The 22,583-nt window shown below is 39.3% G+C and overlaps 1 protein-coding gene across 1 annotated transcript; it reads left to right on the plus strand.

The window, feature by feature from the left end:
* The first annotated feature begins 2,755 nt into the window (after nt 1-2,755).
* Nucleotides 2,756-12,674, plus strand: LOC128506575 (CMRF35-like molecule 3). The gene is made up of 6 exons (XM_053477100.1): nt 2,756-2,883; nt 9,159-9,479; nt 9,758-9,859; nt 11,351-11,464; nt 11,637-11,668; nt 11,761-12,674. The coding sequence occupies exons 1-6, from the start codon at nt 2,844-2,846 to the stop codon at nt 11,902-11,904; spliced, it is 753 nt and encodes a 250-aa protein (XP_053333075.1). The 5' UTR covers nt 2,756-2,843; the 3' UTR covers nt 11,905-12,674.
* The last annotated feature ends 9,909 nt before the right edge of the window (nt 12,675-22,583 follow it).

Here is a 22,583-nt window from a genome sequence, read left to right on the forward strand (position 1 = left end):
GACTCTTCCAAGCCAACGTCTCTAAGAATATATGAAGAAGTGTAATTTCCTCAAACAGCAGCTTAAAACTAAACAAAAAACAGAAAAATGTGGAAAAGTTTATTGAATTTCAATTATATTTTAGAGTTTTAGTACTCTAAGGAAGCCAATCTCCAGTTTGAAGTAAGTTTAATGTCAAATACCTATAAGGCCTCTGTAAAAGAACCATACATTAAAGAACAGAGATGATCTGATGAGATCTGTGCTGCCAATGGGCTATGATAAAGAACAAAATGCCTACAAAAAACAATAACATCACTAGGGATTATGAGGTCATTAATGGAAACCAGATGTTCTTTATACAGTACATTTTAATGATTTAAAGCAGAGTGCAGAGTGCATTGGGAAATACAAAAAAGGGTTTGGTTTTTTTCTGATTCATAACATATGAATTAAAAATAAAAATAATCAATAGCCCTGCAGTTTGGAATCACAATTACTGTAACATGGCTGAATATCTAGCGCTGTCTACTTCACAGGGAACAACTAGCCTATTATAATGCAGCGATAAACAGAACCCAACCTTCCTTTCTACTTACATAACACAGATAAACACTGCAGAGCCCTTTATTAGTTAACAGTTGAGAAAGCAAATATTGCAGGTTGATTTTAATACACATTATATAAATGACGCACAAATTTGCATTTACAGATAAACATCATAAAAAGTAGAAGGCAGGGGATGAAAAAACTGCTGTGTGTGTGAGGTTGGTGCTGACAGAGAGGACAGGGTTTAGTGCTGAGCTCATGAGTTTTCAGTGCTTTTTTTCAGAATCAGCTTAATTCTGCACTTTTGAGATATTTTGAACTTCTAAACTTTAAGGGTATTTCTGCTGAGCTTTCATATAGGCACTGTGGGATGTTTGTTCCATCGAATGTAGTGGACCCTAAAAGGCTTTACATAAGATTTTAAATGAAACATTCACTTATTTTTTTATTTGCTCCCCAGGTGCACTGCAGACTTTTCAAAAGTCTGTAAAAATAATGCTGTTCCAACCTATTATTGTTATGTCTGATTTAAACATATATTATTCTGTTTATGTCCCATACAGATATTGCAGGTAAAGCAGGTGTCATCACGATCAGTACTCGTGCCATGCTTCTCACTTTTGGTGTGATTATAGCACTGTACTGCTGACGGACGGACATGTAAGGGTATGTACTTACTATAATCAACATTAATATCACTTTAAATTAAAGGTAAAAATATATACCTTAAATAATAGTAAAATAATATCTTAATTGTGTGTATTTATGATTTTTTTAAATAAATAATTAATAAATTTTTATTAGGTTCTTACTATTGTCTACACTTACTCACTCACTCATCGTCTATTCCACTTTATCCTGTATTCAGGGTCGCAGGGACCTGGAGCCTATCCCAGGAGGCTTAGGGTACAAGTTGGGTTACAGCCTGGACAGGGTGCCAATCCATCACAGGGTACACATGCATACACACACACACACTCACACGCTCATTCATACACTATGGGCAATTTGGGAAGGCAATTAGCCTAACCTATAATTCTTTGGAGGTGCAAGGCAACAGTGCCAACCACTACCGTGCCACTTACTATTGTCACATTGTGTGTGTGTGTTTAAATCCTCTTATTTTCACTATTAAACATAGCTATGTTTGCTGTTTTCGATTTATAGTTTTTTTTTTTTGTACCATGCAACTTCACCACTGTTTAAAAGCTCACCCTCCCCACTGTTTCACTAGTCAAAGTTCACATCATTATTATTATTATTGTACTGTACTTGTGTACACTTGCATACACTTGAGGTTGGTACACTGTTTTGCGCCCAGGTATGATATGAGGGGGTTTAGATTATGCAAAAATGTCGAATTTTAGGGTCACATGTCTGTACAGTGAAAGCGTCATGAGATGTGCTACACATGCTTCTTTTATGTTCTGCTGGTTCCACAGTGGTGAGAGGTCTTACCCAAAACCCTCTCTCCAGGATGACATGCATCTCAGTGACACAGATACACATCTAGCTGCTTCTAGTTTCTTAGAGTCAAGGAAAGTCTCTTCATTTTGCCATTCTTATGTATTTTTTATAAATCAGAACCTTACAGTATATTAGTCTGTGAATGTATTTAATTCAATCAACTTTAATCCTGCTCTAGTCCTCCGCTTTCCTCTTTATTACATACATTTGGCTTTGAGAACACTGAAGTGTTAACTCATGATGTATTCTTATTTCCCATGTTGTCCGCTAGGGGGCAGTATGTGATATTTGTCACAAAATATTAAACAGTGACCGGAGGCTATTAATGTAAAGGGTGTAGTGTAACACTTTCACCTCCCTCTCACTACAGTCTCATCGCTCAGATAAAACTAATTTCATATGCAAAGCAATTATATAATTTTTAAACCTTTTACAGAAGAAAAAAAATATATATATACAGTGTATATATATATATATATATATATATATATATATATATATATATATATATATATATATATATAAAAAACCACAGTCTAAGGGAGAAAAGCAAAAAAAAAAAAAAAACTGCATTACAAGTTATACTGCAGTGCACAGGTTCACTGATAATTAGTTTAATATTAGAAATGACTTATTTGATGTGTACTGTATGTGTGATGTGTTTGTGTTTTACAGCAGCTTAACTTGACAGTTCACACAAACAAACTTCCTGAGTGGTTTTCTGTCACTGGCTCAAAAGTGGAAGTGGTCGTGAGATTATTTTCTATTGAGATCACACATAGACACTGGAGAGTCACAAGAAACAAAGCGGGTGGGTACGATAACTTGTTCGTGAGTCTGGATGTAGAATGGAGATGGTCCTCATCTTCACCTTCTGCCTGATTCTAGGTAAGTACAAACACTTCCAAATCCTCATCAGTCTCAGTGTTCAGTATCAGTGTCACATTAAAGCTTTGCACTGATGGACATTTAGCACAGAACTTTTATAGAGAGGTTCCAGTGTTTAAAGTAGTGAAGTTCTCAGGGGTGCTGAGAGCTCCTGGTTATCTTCAGAAGCACACAGAGGAGCTTCCACTTCACTTACTGCATGAGGAAACCTACATGTTCAAGTCACCTACACATGGGAACATTATCTCTACTTATTTTCAGTGTAAAATTGACTTTGAAGAGTTTGTGTATCTGTATACGAGCTGAACAACAGTCCTTAACTACAGGTTATGTGTTTAAAGATCAGGACTAATGCTTTATCAGTGCAGTCGGCCTGCAGTCTCATCTCTCTTCTTCCTGTTGTTCAACACAGAATGTGAGTTTAGTGTTTAGACCGGGAACACATGACTAACGGATGTAATTAAACTGCACTTTTTAGAGAGGAGACATATAAATCAGTCAGATTTGACTGGAACACAAAATAATGGGTAAATAATTCTTCCTTTTTTTTGTGTGTGTGTAAAACAGTTTTACTTCCTATATGTACAAACTGTCCAGTTTAAGCCACATCAAGTGTTTGGATAAAATCAGAATCTAAATGATCAGAATAATGTTTTCTAGTATTTTTAACTTCCACTATTATCACTGCTGTGTCTGTGGTTTTAATGCTGCTTTTCTTCGTTGTTTTCCTCATTGTAACCCTAAAGAGGAATAAGAAAACCCTACACACACACACACCCACACACACACACACACACACACACACACACACACACACACATTTAATTAGTTTCAGTTCAAAAACCGTATAAAGAATGGCTGGATATGGACAAGATATCAGCACTGGTATCGTTGCTTGTTGGCTCACCACTGCAGTCCAGACTCAGTACCAATATACAGTGTGTCTCAAACATTTTAAATATCATAAAAACTTTTAGTTTTTTATTCTTTATCTGTGATTCACTCTCCAATTACAGAACAGGGAGTGTATTTGTCTGACGATGATAGAAGTACAACTAAGTGAAAACAAGGCATGGGATACTTAACCGTACAGAACGTGATTTCTTTGTATTAATAGGTTAAACAGAGAGTTTTGTTGTACATAAAGACAGACAGACATGTACGTGGGCTTCAACCTGAAATAATATCAAAGATTGCATTAAAGCTGATCAAAGTATTTTAAGCCTTAACTTTTTAAACTCTTTCCCCATCAACAATGGGTACTTCAACTACTATAAATGAAATACATGGTTTATAACACTCACTTAAGTTTAAGAAGGAAAGCCTCCTTAAAACACACTGTAATGATGGATTGATTAACCAAACATTAATCCAATTTAATTTACATAACTCTTTAACAATGTGTATTGTCACAAAGCAACTTTATTAAACCATTTTTCCTCATCTGGTTTTGCTGAGACATATAACTATGTGTCATCAGCGTAATAATGCTTCAGAATACCAATCATTTTAAGGCAACTTTCATGCGAGGCATGTGTGCTCCCCCTCCCTGTACTGAGTAAACTTGCATATTTACACTCTCCGATACAGCATCTTCACTCTATTCCTGAAATTATTGAAATTTCAGAGAAAATATTAATATTAACCCTGCCCCCTGCCTTCCTACTTTATCAGCTATGGCTATTTAGTTTTAGAGGATCAGCATGTACTGCTCACACACAGATACGTTGCTGGAGTGGAAGTGGTCCATGCCCCTGGTTAGGTATGGTTGGCTTTCATTATTCACGCTATAGCAAGAATCAAACCCAATAACTAGGAGTCACAATCTGAATACTCAATATACATATTCACACAGTAATCATGTGATCATACTGTATGTGATCTTATCGTAGACTTCAAAAAGAAATGTATTCTCATAGTCTCGCGTGGACTTAACATTTAATATTTTTGGATATGAATAATAGGCACCTACAATCTAATCAAATGCTTTGATGTTTGGACTGTCATTTATATTTTTGGGTTTATTTATATGCATATGTTTTCTTTTTGATCACTTTTTGATCACATTTGTTCCTGTTGTGCTCTAGAGGGCAGTGGAGATCTTTTATTGTGGTTGTAATCTTTTATCACAATGACTTGAAGGTGTGTACGTGAGAAGCGTTGTAATGCTCAGCTCCTTACAAAAAATGAAATTAATCTGGTATTTACTGTGTAATTAACCACACAATTAACAAAAATGTATTACAGCGTTCTATGTGGAAGACAAATTAATTGTTTATCAGGGTAGTCTCTGACATGTTACTCTGCTGCTTCATGTTAAGGAAGTTGTAGAGTAACTTGCATGGTCAGCATCACAAATGCTTACTTCTGCAGTCATGTTTTGTCAGTCGTCAAAAAGTGGAACTGGATATGACGCATCATCACTACACAGTCACAGAAACAATGAGGGCGTGGAAGATAACCAACAGAACATTTTATTATTTATATATATATGGCAATATCTCACTCACTCACTCACTCATCTTCTATATTGCTTTATCTTGTATTCAGGGCCACAGGTACCTGGTGCCTATCCCAAAAGACTTAGGGCACAATGCGGGGTACACTCTGGACAGGGTGCCAATCCATCACAGGGCTCCCACACACACTCACACACCCATTCACACACTACAGGCAATTTAGGAATTGCATATCTTTGGACTGTGGGAGGAAACCAAAGTACCCAGAGGAAACCCACCAAACACGGGGGAAACATGCAAACTCCATGCACACGGATCCTAGAGGTGCAAGGCGACAGTGCTAACACCTACACCACTGTGATATGACAATATATTGTAAAATAATGCGATATATTAAAGAACTATTTCCATATATAGGAAACATGTGTTTATATTTATTAATATATTACTATATATATATATATATATATATACACTCAGCAAAAAAAGAAACGTCCTCTGGCTTTCAACTGTTTTTACTTTCAGTAAACGTAATGTGTAAATATTTGTATGAACACTAAAAGAGTCAACACCATAAGACAAACTAAAAATGTTTCCCAATGTGTCCCTGAATGAAGGGAGGCTCAAAATCTAAAGTACCAGTCAGTATCTGGTGGCCACCAGCTGCTTGAAGTACTGCAGTGCATCTCCTCCTCATGGACTGCCTATTGCGGACAGTCTGAGCACTGATGGAGGGATTGTGTGTTCCTGGTGTGACTCGGGCAGTTGTTGTGGCCATCCTGTACCTGTCACGCAGGTGTGATATTCGGATGTACCCATCCTGTGCGGGTGTTGTTACATGTGGTCTTCCAGGATGATCAGCTGTCCTTCCCGTCTCCCTGTAGCGCCGTCTTAGGCGTCTCAAGACATGGCGATTTATCGCCCTAGCCACATCAGCAGTCCTCATGCCTCCCTGCAGCATGCCTAATGCACGTTCACGCAGATGAGCAGGGACCCTGGGCATCTTTCTTTGGGTGTTTTTCACAGTCGGTAGACAAGTCTCTTTAGTGTCCTGCGTTTTTAGAACTGTGACCTTAAATGCCTACTTTCTGTAAGCTGTTAAGGTCTTAACGACCATTCCACAGGTGCATGTTAATTAATTGATTATGGTTAATTGAACATGCATGGAAAACATTGTTTAAACCCTTTACAATGAAGATCTTTAAAGTTATTTTTACAACATTATTATTGAAATACACAGTCCTGAAAAAGGGACGTTTCTTTTTTTGCTGAGTGTATATATATATATATATATATATATATATATATATATATATATATATATATATATATACATTTGGTTACATTTGGTTATACATTTTGAGGTAAGGCTGATGACATTCTAAGATTCTAAGTCTGGTAGCCCAGGTGTTTAAGACATTAAACTTTTTGTCCTAATCTACTTCCTGATCACTGGGTAGGATGTAAAATGTGAATGCTAATCTCAGGGCCAGGCTGTGCCTTTGTCTGTATGATAATGTGATGGTTTGGCTGATAGTGTCAGGCTGATTAGATTAGCAACTATGTATTTACAAGGCACTGTTATGCTGAAGAGATCAGGGCTGAGGAACTTCTGTTACCAGGCTGATTCCTGTACTACACTGTTTTTTAGATTGTCTCCACCTCTTTGTATCCCTCCCCCTTAAAACGTATAAACTCTCCAGTGCTGAGTTTTAGTCAGACTTGGATGACTTCAGCGACACATGGCGGGTTCTCAATAAAGAGTCACTTCTGCTTGAAAGATATCCCAACATCTCCCCTCTCTGATTCAACAAAGGAAAACGTTTCCAATCAATCAATCAATCAATCAATCAATCAAATTTATTTATGAAGCACATTTAAAACAACTTCTGTTGACCTGTGCTGTACAAGTATAAGACAATAAGTCAGCATCACATTTAGTGTTCTGACTTAAATATATTTACAATAAACAGAATAATATATTGTAATAATTTATTACAATATATTGAAAAATACATAAGGAATTGCTGTTTTTCATATATTGAGAAATATATCTTAATGTATGTTATTTTATATTTAACAATATACTTCATAATATATTTAATTTGATTAAATAAGTAATTTGATTAAGTAAAGTTTATTTATTTTTATTTTTTTATAAAGCTGAGTCAGCCACACAGAGACCTGGTTACGTGCCAGACCTGATGAATCAAAAATAAAATCACTAAAATACAATTTGTCTAACAAAGTGTAGCACAACAAAAGATATTTAAAAGCGATACACCATGCTGTTATCTAAAAAAATTCAAGAAAAGATGAAAATAAATCTAAATGACATGTCATAGTCTAAAACAGGTTACCAAGCCATTTCTAAGGTTTTGGGACACTAGTGAACCATAGTGAGAGCCATTATCCACTAATGGAGTAAATGTGGAATAGCGGTGGACCTTCCCATGGGTGGTCGGCCTACCAAAATTACTTCAAGAGTACAATTATGACTCCTCAAAAAGTTAATTAAATAACCCATGTCATGATTTCCGAAGCGTGGAGACAGACGCAGATGCAGGAGGAGCTTTAAACAAATCTTTATTGAAAATAAATACAAAAGAAAACTGGGTGTTCAGACTGGGTCTGCAGGTGGTCAGTTAAACAAGCATGAGGCTAGGCTTAACGAAAGTAACACAAAACAGCACCGCAGGACAACAAGCGGGCTGAAGAATCTTCAGCAATGAAACTCCAACCCCTTTTACGGCTGGGTTAGATTCCGACCTAACCCCTGCAGACACCGTTTAGTCCTGAGCAAAAAACAAGGAGGGAGGAGGATTAGAACAACTTTACAGTACATTCAACAGAAACAACAGTGCACGGACAGGCAGCTACAGGTTCGGCTGGTTTAAATAGACACACAGGGGAACGACACAGGTGAACTTGATTTAGTGTTTTCATGAGACATATAACAACACAGACACACTAGGGGGAGACAAAGTGGCGGCTCAGTAATCCAGGGAACCTGATCTTATTCCCCTGGACCATGGCGAAACAGGTGTTACAACCCATAGCAACATTTAAATAATTGCAGGTCTCAATTTTTTGTGGAATAATGGGTAAGTCAAAAGCTACACTTTTTGTGTCCCATTACATCTAGCATAAAACTTAGACATCATTTCATTAAAAGGTAGTGTCATGGTCTGGGGCAGCTTTAAAGCTTCTGGACCTGGAGAACTTGCCATAATTGATAAAACCATGAATTCTACACTCTACCTGAAAATCCTGAAGAAGAATGTCTGGCATTCAGTTCTTGACCACAAGCTTACACAGTTATGAAGCAGAAAAATTGCTCTGAAACACACCAGCAAGTTTACCTCTGAATGGGTTGAAAAAAAAAATTAAGGTGTTTGTTCAAAAACCTTTCAGTTTGGCTGAATGAAAACAAGTCTACAAAGAAGAGTGGGTTAAAACAACATTGTGAAAGATGTACCCCAGTTATTGCAAGCACTTGATTGCAGTCAATGGCACCAAGGGTGGCACAGCCATTAATTACTGTAGGTTTAGAGGGCAATTACTTTTTCACATAAGGCCAGGCAGGTTGGGACCGATTTTTTCCTTAACTAAAATGAATGAAAAATAAAAAATCATTTAAACGAAATACTCATTTAAAAACTATGTTGTGTTTTTACTTTAATTATCTTAGTGAAATATAAAAATCTGTTTGATAATCTATAATTTGGTTAATAATTTAAGTGTGACAAATAGGCAATCAGAAATACTTTTTCACAGCACTGATGTTCTTTCCACTCTACTGTATATTATTCTTAGCTCGTACTGATGCCGCAATTACAGTAACTGGATACAAAGGACGATCAGTTCAGATTGAATGTTCCTATGACTCTGGATATGAAGACTACAACAAGTATCTCTGCAGAAGGGATTGTTACAACTGGGACGTTAACGACATTCCTGTTCAGTCTGAATCTTCTGCTAAAGACCCCAGATTCTCTCTGTATGACGACACAACAGCCAATGTCTTCACCGTCACCATCACTGATCTGAGAACAGAGGATGAAGGCACCTATTGGTGCGGGATAGATTGGAGAGGGCGTGATAGTTACACAGAGTTCAAACTGATCATTAAAATAGGTGAGTGTTATACACTCTCACAGATTAAATTGATGATTATGAACAGTTAGTTTTACTGATATTTTTTTGAAGTTGTGTATAGTAGAGTAAAGTTTGGTCAGATTCAACACTTACACAACCAATTAACATTTTGTGACAATCGGTGACTTCATATTAATGACATGGGCATGAAAACATACAGTATATACACAACTTGTTTAGAAAATGTGTTTACTTTAACTCAACTGTGTGAAAATGAGAACCCAGATTGCAGTTTGATCCTGTTTCTATTCTATTAGATGATCGTGTTCTCAGTACACAGTCCACACCAACCACCCACCCAACTTTAACACACATTGTGACTTCATCAGTGCATACTGAGAGCACACTTCCACCAACAGGTATGACCTTTATGCTTCTTTATCACATACATATCATGTCTTTTATCAAGTTTTTTTTTTAAAGCTGATCCACACTGTAAAGGAGTTAATAATAGGTTATTCTTGACAGGTCATAATAATGCTAACCATGATGTTAATGAACGCCACATGTAGGATAATGTACCACCACTGTTCTGCTCATCATCTCAGTTTTATTTAAACAATACTTCACTTAGTTAAAAATGATGGCTACATTTGGCAAGTTGACTTTGAGTTTACATTTTGCAAAGCACTTCACATTTTATAATGACTCAACTGCTTACAAAGATTTATTTTTTATCATTAATAATGGTTTATTCACAATCTGGAAACATACCCAATTTGTAATATAAATCTATAAACAATTTGCCACCTTACCTACAACTATCGTATTCTTTTACACCCTGTGTATTTCCTGTTATATTAAATTGTACACTGATCAGCCATAGCATTAAAGCAATTAAAAACACCTCGATTTTTGGGTTCTTCTTAAGGGTGTGATTCAACAAGGTCTCTGCGAGGTGCTGTAATTTCTGCCAACTGGATGTTAGTTGTAGTATCTTTTGGGTACAGTGTACACACTTCTACGTATACATGCAAATCCCAGTAGGCATTTAGATCTCATTGAGTTGAACAACTTTCGCTATGCATGGGCTCAACAGGAAATCATTTCTTTTATGTCATTTGCAAAATGCACTCAATGGAATTTTATATACTTTATCTAAGGGAGTCATACAGTATGACCACCACCAAACCTGGCCAATATGATCTTGATAAGGGATTTTTGATGCCTCAAATAGTTTAACCAGGGTGATGCCTTGAACACATGCAGAAAGCACGGGACAGGAAAGGGAAATGTTCTCTGATGGCTTGTGGCTTGTGACTGCAGCCCTGGTTCAGGACTGAAACTCCCACAAAATTATTTTGCACAAGATTTTCCATTAACAGAAGCGGACTCCAAATAGGATTGGTTCCCTGTTGGTTCTGGTTTCTCTAATGGTTTCTTCCTATTGCCATTTTAGGGAGTTTTTTTTTTCCTTTTCACCATCTTTTTCTGTCAGTAAGCTCTTGTTCTTTAAGTATTTTTTTTTTCCAGCATACAGGGCATTTTTATAGGTTTTAACATGCTCAAAAAGTCATGGAGAATTATCACAAAAATCAGCACATAGGTTGTAATCAGTTGCCATTATAACACCTGAGTGGCTTAACTATAAGTCAGTTATTTGGGGTTGTTTGCAAAATGCACTAGAATTTAACAATCTCCTGTTTGGTAATATATAGTTACTTATAATCATATAATTATAGAATATATTAATGTAATATTACTATTGATGTTTTCCACTTTAAATACATTTTCCGACTTGTATTTAAAGACAATGGTGCAGGTGCTTGGGCCCAATCATCAGTGCTTGCAACTATATTTTATACTTGAAACCTTTATTTTTTTGCCCTAAACGTTAATGTCTTCTGCAGATTTTTCTACTATACTTGTAACCCATTATGGTTACATCATGACTGGTGCAGGTGCTGTCTTGTTCGCTGTTGCTGTGATTATAGGAATGTACTGCACACTAAATCATCTGAATGGTAAAACCCACTTAAAATATTTTTATGTTTCTGATTAATTAAAAGTGATATTTAATCTCTTGACCTTAATAGTCAACATGGGGCAGCATCAATTTAAAGCCTTGTAACTTTGTAAAAAAACATACTCTGTATTACATCATTATACTTCATTGCTTTTCTCGTCTTTCTGCAGGCTCTAAAACAGTCTCACAACTGTCCAGAGAGGTAATGTAACATGCTAACCTTGTACTGTAGGTGTTACTTTCACAAACACCTTACTTACAAACATTTTTATGATTTTTATTTTTTTATTGCAGACAAAAGAAGGTCAAAATGACTTAAAGCTACTTCATGTCAAAGAAAGAGAAAAAACTTTACCGGAATCGGTCTATCAGGATCTCGACCCATCCACCAAACAGTCAGACTCATTGTACCATCATGTGACTTTTACTAATAACTAATCTGATTCATAAAGAGCCTGACTTGATAAGATTCAGGACTGATCTGAACCCAAAGCAAACTGTTTTGCAAAGAAGTGTTAAGTGTTTTCAACATGTATTTTTGATTTTTGATTGATTGCCAACAGTCTGATGTATGTATGTACTGTAATAATGCTTTCCATTCTGTCTTTAATTTAACTTGATTCCATGTGTGTTTTGTGAAAAAAACAACAACATTGTGTTAATTTTTTTGTTCTCATAGCTTATAAGTTAAAAGGTGTTTGGGGATGGAATGGCATTTTAAAAAATCTTTAAAAAGACACACACACACATGTAAATCCGTATTGGTGTTGGATTTCTACGTTAGAACAAAGCTGTGAAATCAGAATATACACCAATTAGTCATATCATTTATATTAAATTTCAACTTAATTGAATTTTGTTTATATAGCACTTTTAACCATTTTCATCGTGGCAAAGCAGCATTAAGGAATCAAAATAATTACAGAAGGAAAATTTTACAGAGAAAATCTTTATAAATTCTGCCTCCTGCTGTAAGGTTCATAATACAAGGTACTGACAAGAAGTCTGCATACTTTGAGAGAAAATCCACAAGTTCACAACGAGTATGGGCCTGGTGGTCTGTTTATTAATACTGAGCAGAATCAACTGGGCAGTCCAATGATTTGTGGTTATACTTGTTATGTTAGTATAGAGAACTTCTAATGCGTTTGATTTGTGTTTATGGTTTTGTATGATGGTCAGATTATCATTATAAATAACTGTAATGAATCCTCCTCTCTACCAGTTACCTGAGGTTGTATCTGTGTCGAAGAGGCCTAGCTTCATTTAATGCTAAATAATCAATTTAATGCATGTTTCTGTTAAAGACAGTATATTACACTCTTGATCAGTGATTGTTTCATTAACAGTAATCGCTTTATATGTCAGAGATCTAATATTTAAAAGTCCTAGCTTTAAAGAAGAGGTGCTGGCTGTGTAATCAATGCCGGTGATTTGCTCTCCCTCAGCTTCTCATCACGATCCATGTTATGTCTTTGACTGAAGTTTTAACTTTAAAGTAGGTAGGTAGTAGGTAGGTAGGTAGGTGCTGTTCTGCTTTTCGGAACCGTGAGTTAAGGCACCCCTTCCCTTCTGTTCACAAGGTGGAGCTGACTGTGGTGCTGAACTCATGCTGTGTTTTCCTTTGCCTGGTTGAACACGATCATGGTAGAGGGTAAGAGGCATTAGTTCTAGGTTCACTGTCACAACACACATCTTATCAAATCAGAGTGTCACGGAAACACCAGGCTCCACCCTCAGTCTCCGTTCACAATCACACCTGATTCACATTAGCTCCACACCTTAAATACCCCTCACTTCCCCTCATTCAGCGACTAACCTCACACATGGAAACAGACTCCACAACGTACCTGATCGCCTCGTTCCTCATTTTTTTATCGTCTCATCTCCTGGTTCCCTGTCTCGTCTCCTGGCTCCACGTCTCATCTCCTGATCTGTGTTTGTTCAATGTTCTACATCTTCACTGTTCGTCCTCATGCTTCCACCAGCTCCATCATCACAGATAAGACTTTCCGGTTTCCTCGCTCACAATTTTCCACTTATCATAAACTGTCAATTAAACGCCTGTTCGGGTTCTCTAATGATCATTGTCTGTTGAGTCTGTCTATCCATAACAGACCAGAACAATGAACCCGACGGGCCATTACTCAAGCTAGTGGAGCGACTATGCCAAGTCTTCACCTCCACCGCACCACTTCCATCAACAACCACTTCTTCGTCAGCACCACCCCATCCACGCCAGTCCCATGGCAGTGCCACCGCATTACAGTAGCGAGTTATCATTAACTCTAGCAGTTATCTTGCAATCGCTTCTGTCATAACTATGACTGATAAGTAGCACCTTAAGCTTGGACAGTTTGACATGTTACAGTACAAACAAGCATTTTCTTCATCATATAATGTTACCCATTAAAATGTTTTACCACAATTAAAAAACACTTTACCTTACTAACACTACAGTTAATCTTAGGGTACATTTAGTTTGCTAAAATACAGTAAATACAAAAAGGAAACTACAGAACACTGACATGTTTTACAGCAGCTAAAAAAATGGTTGTGTGCTCTAATCCACAGATGAATAAGAGAATGATATGCATTATAATTTACACTGAAGTACACCGTCTGTTAGTCAGCATAAGAAAATGTATTTTTTAAAGTGTTTTATTAGCCGCTTTGCTCAACGCATCACACACACTTTGTAAGTGGTTGTCTGTCACTGGCTCAAAAGTGGAAGTAGACGCTACGTCCTGCTTAAACCACACAATTGACACTGGACAGTCACAGAGACAGGGATAGTGGTGGTGTGTACAATAACTTTCAAATTTTATTTAGTTATTATTGTTTAAGAAGTTTGTGAGTCTGGATGTAGAATGGAGATGGTCCTCATCTTCACCTTCTGCCTGATTCTAGGTAAGTACAAACACTTCCAAATCCTCATCAGTCTCAGTGTTCAGTATCAGTGTCACATTAAAGCTTTGCACTGATGGACATTTAGCACAGAACTTTTATAGAGAGGTTCCAGTGTTTAAAGTAGTGAAGTTCTCAGGGGTGCTGAGAGCTCCTGGTTATCTTCAGAAGCACACAGAGGAGCTTCCACTTCACTTACTGCATGAGGAAACCTACATGTTCAAGTCACCTACACATGGGAACATTATCTCTACTTATTTTCAGTGTAAAATTGACTTTGAAGAGTTTGTGTATCTGTATACGAGCTGAACAACAGTCCTTAACTACAGGTTATGTGTTTAAAGATCAGGACTAATGCTTTATCAGTGCAGTCGGCCTGCAGGTCTCAATCTGGCTGAAAGCAGATGCATCTAATAATCTAAAACATGTAAAACAGGGTCTGTTATCTAAAAATGCATGCAATGGCTTTTGCAGATTATGACACTGTACACACACACACACATGCACACACAGAGAGCAAGAGCTATGTAATGTTTAAATACTATTAAGACTTGTTCTGCACTGCTGCATCTATGTATATACAGTATGCAAATATGTTTTTTTTTATATTTTCACGTTGATTACACATTAAATTTACCACATTTCTATTTTCTTAACAAGTTAGCATAGATCCTGACACTCCCCCAAAGTGTGTCTTTTTGACTGTTAATACTTGAGCTGAAATACCCCTCCCTAAATTATTTTTTTTTCCTATCTATGTTTTACTGCTGTAAGGCACTGGTTCTATGTCTATGTAAATGAGCTACTGCAGAACCATGCCTCATCACCACCAAACCAGGCAAAGCTACTGCCAACCACCATGGTTTCCTGTTAAACTTGCTATGGAAACACAACTAAGTCCTTTTTTTAGCTTTTAAAAACAAACATTTGAGAAACTTTAGGTTTATGTGTTTTGACACAAACATCTCTGCACAGGATAAAATTGAGGAAGTAACTGCAAATTTAACACTCAGTTTTTTACACAAAAAGAAGCTCGGTTAGCTGTTCACAGTTTGTCACTAACATCTGACTTCTGTTATAGGGCCATTTTTTAACAGATAGGCCATTAAATAAAGCTCAAATATTAATTTTAATAAAAAAATAGTAATTAAAGTGTAATAAAATACTAATATGGTAATAAAATAATAATAATAACGTATTACAAATTACAATAGAGGATCTCACAACAAGATACACTCATGGCAATGCAAAAAAAGCTAAATACATGATATAAGTCACTAATAGTTATAAAAATGTCAGTGAAGATACAGTTCCCTTTCAAAGGCTACACTCGATGCTGCGTGAAAACGCTATGGGAAACATCTCGTCATGTTGCCGGTTGTGAAGCATATGTGTATCAAACATGCCAAATTTTGGCTTATATAACCTCGGTCGGGTGACGTCATCTGATGAGACGCACCTGCAGGTTATAAATAGGAGTGAACCGGAAACATTCCTTAGATCTTTTGTCTTCACTGACCTTGTTGTGTATGCGTGTGTGTTTAAACCAGCAAAATAAGAAAGTGTTTAACTCACCGATATGACAGAGTTTTAATTAAGATATCCCACAAATCGGAGGGCGATCTCTACACTTTACTGCTTCGAATAAAGTGCTCGCGCGCGCCCCGCATTCCTTGAGAAGCACCGGGCCGCGGCGCATTTCTGGGGCTTAAAACATGTGTTTCCAGCAGAGCTGTGAGAGACGGATTTAAAACTCCTATCTCTCACTTCCTCGTTGGATCGGGAAATCCCTCTGTCCGCTCGCAAGCGCGCGCTGCGCTTCTTGTGAATGGGCAAGGATAAACATTCTCTCTCGCTCCGCGGAGATGGAAATAGCACCCAAGCACTAAAAAAAAAAAAAAAAAAATTAGACGGCAGGTTCTGTCGGGTGGCCGGGGGGCGGAGCCTCAACAACGCTCTCTCCCTTTTTCTTAGCAATCTCCATATGAGTTAACCCTTTCATGGAGTAAGCTGTATCTATCCTGTGTTTTCCTGCCATCTACTTTATTTATTTGTTTAAATATAGTTGAGGTGGAAGCGCAGGGTTATATGATAACGCCCAGATAGAAGAGACGCTTCCAGGCTATCTCTCTCCTGGGACATCATCCTCCCTAAAAAGCTAATACTTCCTTTCAAGCTGTGTAGACTTTCATCTTCCCTGGAGGGAAAAGCTTTTCAGGCAGCAGGTCAGGTTGGTGCTCCATTGCACACCATGACGGTTTTGCAGGTCTATCAGGCTAACCTGCTGAGAGACTTGAGTATTGGCGGGGCTCTTCAAGATAGGGCGTTCTGGAATTACGCCGGGCCACAGACTTATGGCTTGAATGTCAACGGCATCAAGCATAGGATCGCGCATTCCTCCTTGATGCCCCTATTTCACCTTCCGGCCTGTTTGGCGTATCGCTAACTCGTTCGGCACTAGGTTTATGAGGTGAAGTTATATGAACAAGCCTTCGGAAATTCCTTCCCCGCCGTGCTCAAGAGTCGGGACTGTCGGCCACCCAGTCTCGACCGGGTCTGACGCTTGCAAGGCGTGAAACACACAAGAAGAGTGTTTTTGTGCTGGGCACGCCCTCGTAAAGATTGGGGTGCGTCGTGCCTGCGCTTCGCAATCCGCCTCAAAAGAGCTCAGACTGGTATATTGTCTTCTTCACAAAAAAGCCATGAGGTTCATGTGCCCAGGACCATGGGGAGAGACAATGGGGAGAGGCACGCAGAATTCCTTTCGAGAATGAAGTGTCCTCCCTGGCACCCCAGGAGGTCGGTGTCTTTGCTCCGCCACCACTGGTGTTTCGGGCAACACCAGTACCCAATAAAGTGTTAGCTCTTAGGTTTTTCCTGCCATGTTTCAGGATGCCGAACATCTAACATTGCCCCCCCGTTTAACCAAGCCGCCGAGACTTTTGCCCCTTTCAGAGAAACTGGCAGCGTGGAAACTACTGCCAAGCATATCTCCTTGGGTACTAAGCACTGTAGAGAGAAACTACAGGATGCAGGTCTCACATCACCCTCCGTGTTTCAACGGCGTGGTCTCCACTTCCGTGAAACCGGAAAGTGCGCATCTGCTGACAGAAGTTGCTGGGGAATGGAGCCATGGAACATGTTCCCCTACCAGACAGTGAGTCAGGCTACTACAGTCGGTATTTCTTGGTTCCCAAGAGGAACGGGGGGCTACGTCCAATTTTTAGATTTTCGCGGGCTGTTCCGCTATCTAAAATATATAAATACAGCTTCAAAATGTTGACTGTCAAAGTGATTGCTCTCAAATCCTACCAAGCGATTGATTTGGGACAATCGATTGAAGGACACTTACTTCATATAGAAATATTGCCACAACACAGAAGGTTCCTAAGGTCGCTTTCTGGGGCGAAGCTTACCAGTATCGGGTCCTTCCACTTGGTCTAGCTCTCTCACCCGCACATATATGAAATGCATGGATGTAGTTCTGGCTCTTACGACTCCAGGACATCTGTATTCGAATTACATAGACAACTGGCTGGCCCAGTCTTAGTACTGTAGCTAGCGCTTTGATATCAGCATGTCATCCTAGCTCACCTTTGTTTCTTAGGATTGAGACCCAACGCCATGAAAAGCGTGGTCTTTCCTGTTCAGAGGACGACATATTGGGTGTCACATGGGATTCGATCGTAAGTGGGCACAGCTGTCTTCCGCTCGTGTCGAATCCATTTTTAACCCCCCTTAAGGAAATCAAGCTAGACCGGAAAGTGACCATCACTTTCATAGACCTTAGCTCTTATGGCAGCTGTATCCACGGTGACACCTTTGGGCCTTCTGCACATGAGAGCATTTTAGTTGTGGCTGAGAACCAGGGGATTTCACTCTAGGGCCAATCCCCAATAAAGGTTACGCGCCAGGTGCTGCGTACCCTTCCTATGTGGTTCAGACCCCGGTTTCTGACTTTGAGTCCCACTCTAAGTTCGTCTTGTCGTCGCAGATGCTAACAACAGACATTTCCCTCATGGGCTGGGGTGCGGTCTTTGATGACCGTCCAGCCCAAGGGAGCTGGAGAGGCCATCTTCTCGCGCGGCACATCAATTGCCTCGAAATGATGGCTCTATTTCTTGCCCTAAAGCACTTCCTCCAGCAGTTGAGAGGCTACCATGTCCTAGTGCAGATGGACAACACTATGGCAGTCTCATATATTAATCGCCAGGGCGGACTGTGCTCGCGCCGCTAAATAGCTAGCGCACCAGGTCCCTGTCCCTCAGGGCAAATTACATTCCAGGGCATATGAATGTGGGAGCAGTTGTTCTGTCCAGTCAATCTCTGACACACGGGGAATGGAAACCCCACACCAAAATAGTCATTCAATCTTGGAGAGATTTCAGGTAGAAGAGGTGGACCTCTTTGCCTCGCAAGATCAGCAAATGTCCCCTTTACTACTCCCTGACTCTTCCAGCTACCCCGGGTCTGGACCCCGTGGCCCGTACATGGCCCTGGTTATGCCTTTATGCGCTTTTCCTGATAGCTCTGCTCCCGGGAGTCTTGGCGAGGGTCCATCAACAGTGTCTGCGCCTCTTATTGATAGCGCCCTGTTGGCCGACCAGAGTGTAGTTCTCGGATCTAGTATCCCTCTTCAACGGCTCACCATGGGTGATTCCAATGAGGTGGGATCTTCTGTCTCAGGCGCAGGGGACGATATTTCATCCCCGGCCCGAGTTTTGGAACCTTCACGTTCAGTCCCTGAATGGGACCAAGCCGGTCAAGTCAAGCTGGTCTTTCAGCCAACGTAATTAAGACTATTCTAAGTGCTAGAGCTCCCTCCCCTAGAAGAGCTTATGTCCTCAAATGGGATGTATTTCAAAGTTGGTGCAGGACGAAGCAGGTGGACCTCGTCCACTGCCGAAATGTTTCAGTGCTGGAGTCTCTGCAGGAAAAATTGTCCTCGGGCTTGTGCCCTAGTACCCTCAGGATGTACGTAACTGCTATTTCAGCCTGCCACAACGGGACCAACTAAGTCAAGCTGGTCTTTCAGCCAGCGTAATTAAGACTATTCTAAGTGCTAGGGCTCCCTCCCCTAGAAGAGCTTATGCCCTCAAATGGAATGTATTTGAAAGTTGGTGCATGACGAAGCAGGTAGACCCAGTCCACTGCCAAAATGTTTCAGTGCTGGAGTCTCTGCAGGAAAAATTGTCCTCGGGCTTGTGCCCTAGTACCCTCAGGACGTACGTAACTGCTATTTCAGCCTGTCACGTCCTGATTGGTGGAGTTACTGTGACACGGTCCCTTTTGTGGGTTTTATCTATCGTGTTTGAAGAGCCAATTGACACCCTTTGTTTTTTGAACCACTAGAGTCAGCGCCTCAGGTTTCTGACCTTTAGGATGGTTTTTCTAATGGCCGTTACCTCTCTGAGAGGATTGGAGATCTGTCAGTCTCCCCATCCTGCCTAGACTTTGCCCCTGGGCTAGTCAGGGCCATTTTGCATCCTCACTGAATTATTTTCCGAAAGTTCTATTCTCAACATGCACCCTATTGTTTTCGAAGCCTTCTGTCCTCCGCCTTTTACAGTTTCGGAGCAGGAGAGACTTACTGTGTCCAGTACGTGCTCTTCAGATTTACGTCCACCGCATTAGCCAGTGGCATAAGTCAGAGCAGCTTTGAGTTGTGTTGGGGCCACAACCGGATGGGGGCGGCCGCCACTACACTGGGTGAGAGATGCTATTGCCCTCTCCTATGAGGCACGTGGGCTCACTTCGCCTCTAGGAACCAGGGCTCATTTTATCAGGGGGATCGCCTCATCTACTGCAATAGCAGGAGGTATTCCCCTGCAGCAATTGTTTGACGCGGCGGCGTGGTCCTTTCCGCACACATTTGTTAGATTTTATAATCTGGATGTTCATGCCACTCCGGGCTCACAGGTCCTCGAGTCAGCTTCCCAGATATAGTTCTGAGACCTTCTCGGCCTTGTGCGCACACGCTACACAACCTTGGGGTCCAGACACTTGCAATGCGGCGGCGTTGGTATTCTAATTCTCATAGCGTTTTCACGCAGCATCGAGTGTAGCCTTTGAAAGGGAATGTCTCGGGTTACTTTGCTGTAACACTGTTCCCTGAAAAGGCGGGAACGATATGCTGCGTTTTAATGCCGCACTGCTTACGTGACCGGACGTCCGTTCAGACAAATCAATCTGAGGAATGTTTCCGGTTCACTCCTATTTATAACCTGCAGGTGTGTCTCATCAGATGACGTCACCCGACCGAAGTTATATAAGCCAAAATTTGGCGTGTTTGATACACACATGCTTCACAACCGGCAACATGACAAGATGTTTCCCATAGCGTTTTCACGCAGCATCTCGTTCCCGCCTTTTCAGGGAACAGGGTTACAGCAAAGTAACCCGAGATGATTCTTAGGTCCATCCTGACCAGTGTTGGGGGACGTTACTTTTTAAAGTAACTAATTACATTGCAAAAATTAGTTTAAGTGCTTTTCCATTGCAGAAAATAAAAACCCCTTTGTGATTCCTCATGTATGTTGTTTTAGTCAAGACGTTTATAATTATTCTACCATCATCACTCAGCCAAGTTTGGCCCATAATCTGTTAACTACTAACAACCCCTATCTCACCTACATGGTTTCACGCGGTGGCCGTAAATAAGGTTCATCATGATACACTGCGAGTTTTGGCGCTGTGATTAGGTTTCCATCTTTCTGTGCGTCGGTCCTTGGATAGTCAAACCGCATAGGTGAGAACAGCAGGAATAACAGAGGGGGCGGGTTATCAAGGCTTGTACAATGACTTTTACACACACACACACACACACAGACACACACACACACACACACACAATAATGGATTGGGAATCACTGCTGTCTGTCTCACAGATTACATACATTGTCTGAATAACCGATTACATTTTTGAAAAAATAACTAAATAACTGAGTACTTAAATAGTGACCTTACGCATTAGATTACTCATTACATCAAACGACAGCTTTATTTTGTAATGCATTACATCTGACAATGATCCTGATACTAACCTTAAAGTCATTAAATCATTGAAGTCATTAAAAATGTTGAATCACTCAGTTTCAGCATGTAGTTGAGTCATCAGCTTTAAAATTGTCCATCAATCACAAGTCAGTTCAATGTAAAATGTCACATACAGCTCTAAATATAATTGGAAAAATGTCTACTCTGAATGAAGTTTATTCGTTTCACTTAGTATGACGTTTTTCATTTTGTACAATTTGATTTTAAAGTATTTTAGGTTTAATTTTATTAAAATTTAAAAACCATCCCAACTTTTCCAGAATGGATTTTCTTTCTCCTCACTTTTACCCCATGTGCGGGTAACAGTATTCCACCTCTGATGGGTAAACTCCATGAGAACGAACATCTCCTTCTTTCCCTCCTGCCTTTACTTCAGACTTTTATTCACTGGTTCTCTCATTAAGAAAGGACCTTTTTCTGCTGGTTTATTTGAAAGATTATCATCACCATCATCATTATTATTATTATTTAATAAAGCCATTGTTCTAAAACTTATTTAAAGTAAAACAATAAAGGAACATCATATCTTACCTTATTTATTTTTCTGTCATACACACACAAACACACACAGTCATGTACATATAGTCATGAATTATTCCACTCTCCTGCCTCTATGTACTTATTGTACCTGTATCTTTTCTTACACTTGTTCCTTTGCTCACACTCTAATATTCCTGGATACTGAGCTTCATTTTGGTCTTATATGTTACACCATGGTCCTGGATCATATTTCATTCCACTGTATATTATTCTCCAGCTGGTACTGATGCTGTAACTACAGTAACTGGATACAGAGGAGGATCAGGTCAGATTAAATGTCCCTACACATCTGGATATAAAAAAGAACAAAAAAATGTTTCTGCAGAGAAAAATGTTCTTGGCAGAAATATGTTTTTTTTAATTAATTTAATAAAGACATTCCTGTTAAGTCTGGATCTCCTGCTAAAAACTCCTGATTCTCTCTGAATGACGATACAAAGTATCCATTGTCACCGTCACTGATCTAAGACCAGAGAATTCGCAGAGAAAATTCTCCCACATTAACTTATTGATTATGAACAAATTGTGATTTAGGCAGAATATTAAATACCATTTCTCATCTTTCTTTTCAAGTGTTTACATTATCAATTTAATACACAAAGCTTATTATAAAA

Source organism: Clarias gariepinus, chromosome 18 (genome assembly GCF_024256425.1).
Source record: "Clarias gariepinus isolate MV-2021 ecotype Netherlands chromosome 18, CGAR_prim_01v2, whole genome shotgun sequence".
NCBI lineage: Eukaryota > Metazoa > Chordata > Actinopteri > Siluriformes > Clariidae > Clarias > Clarias gariepinus.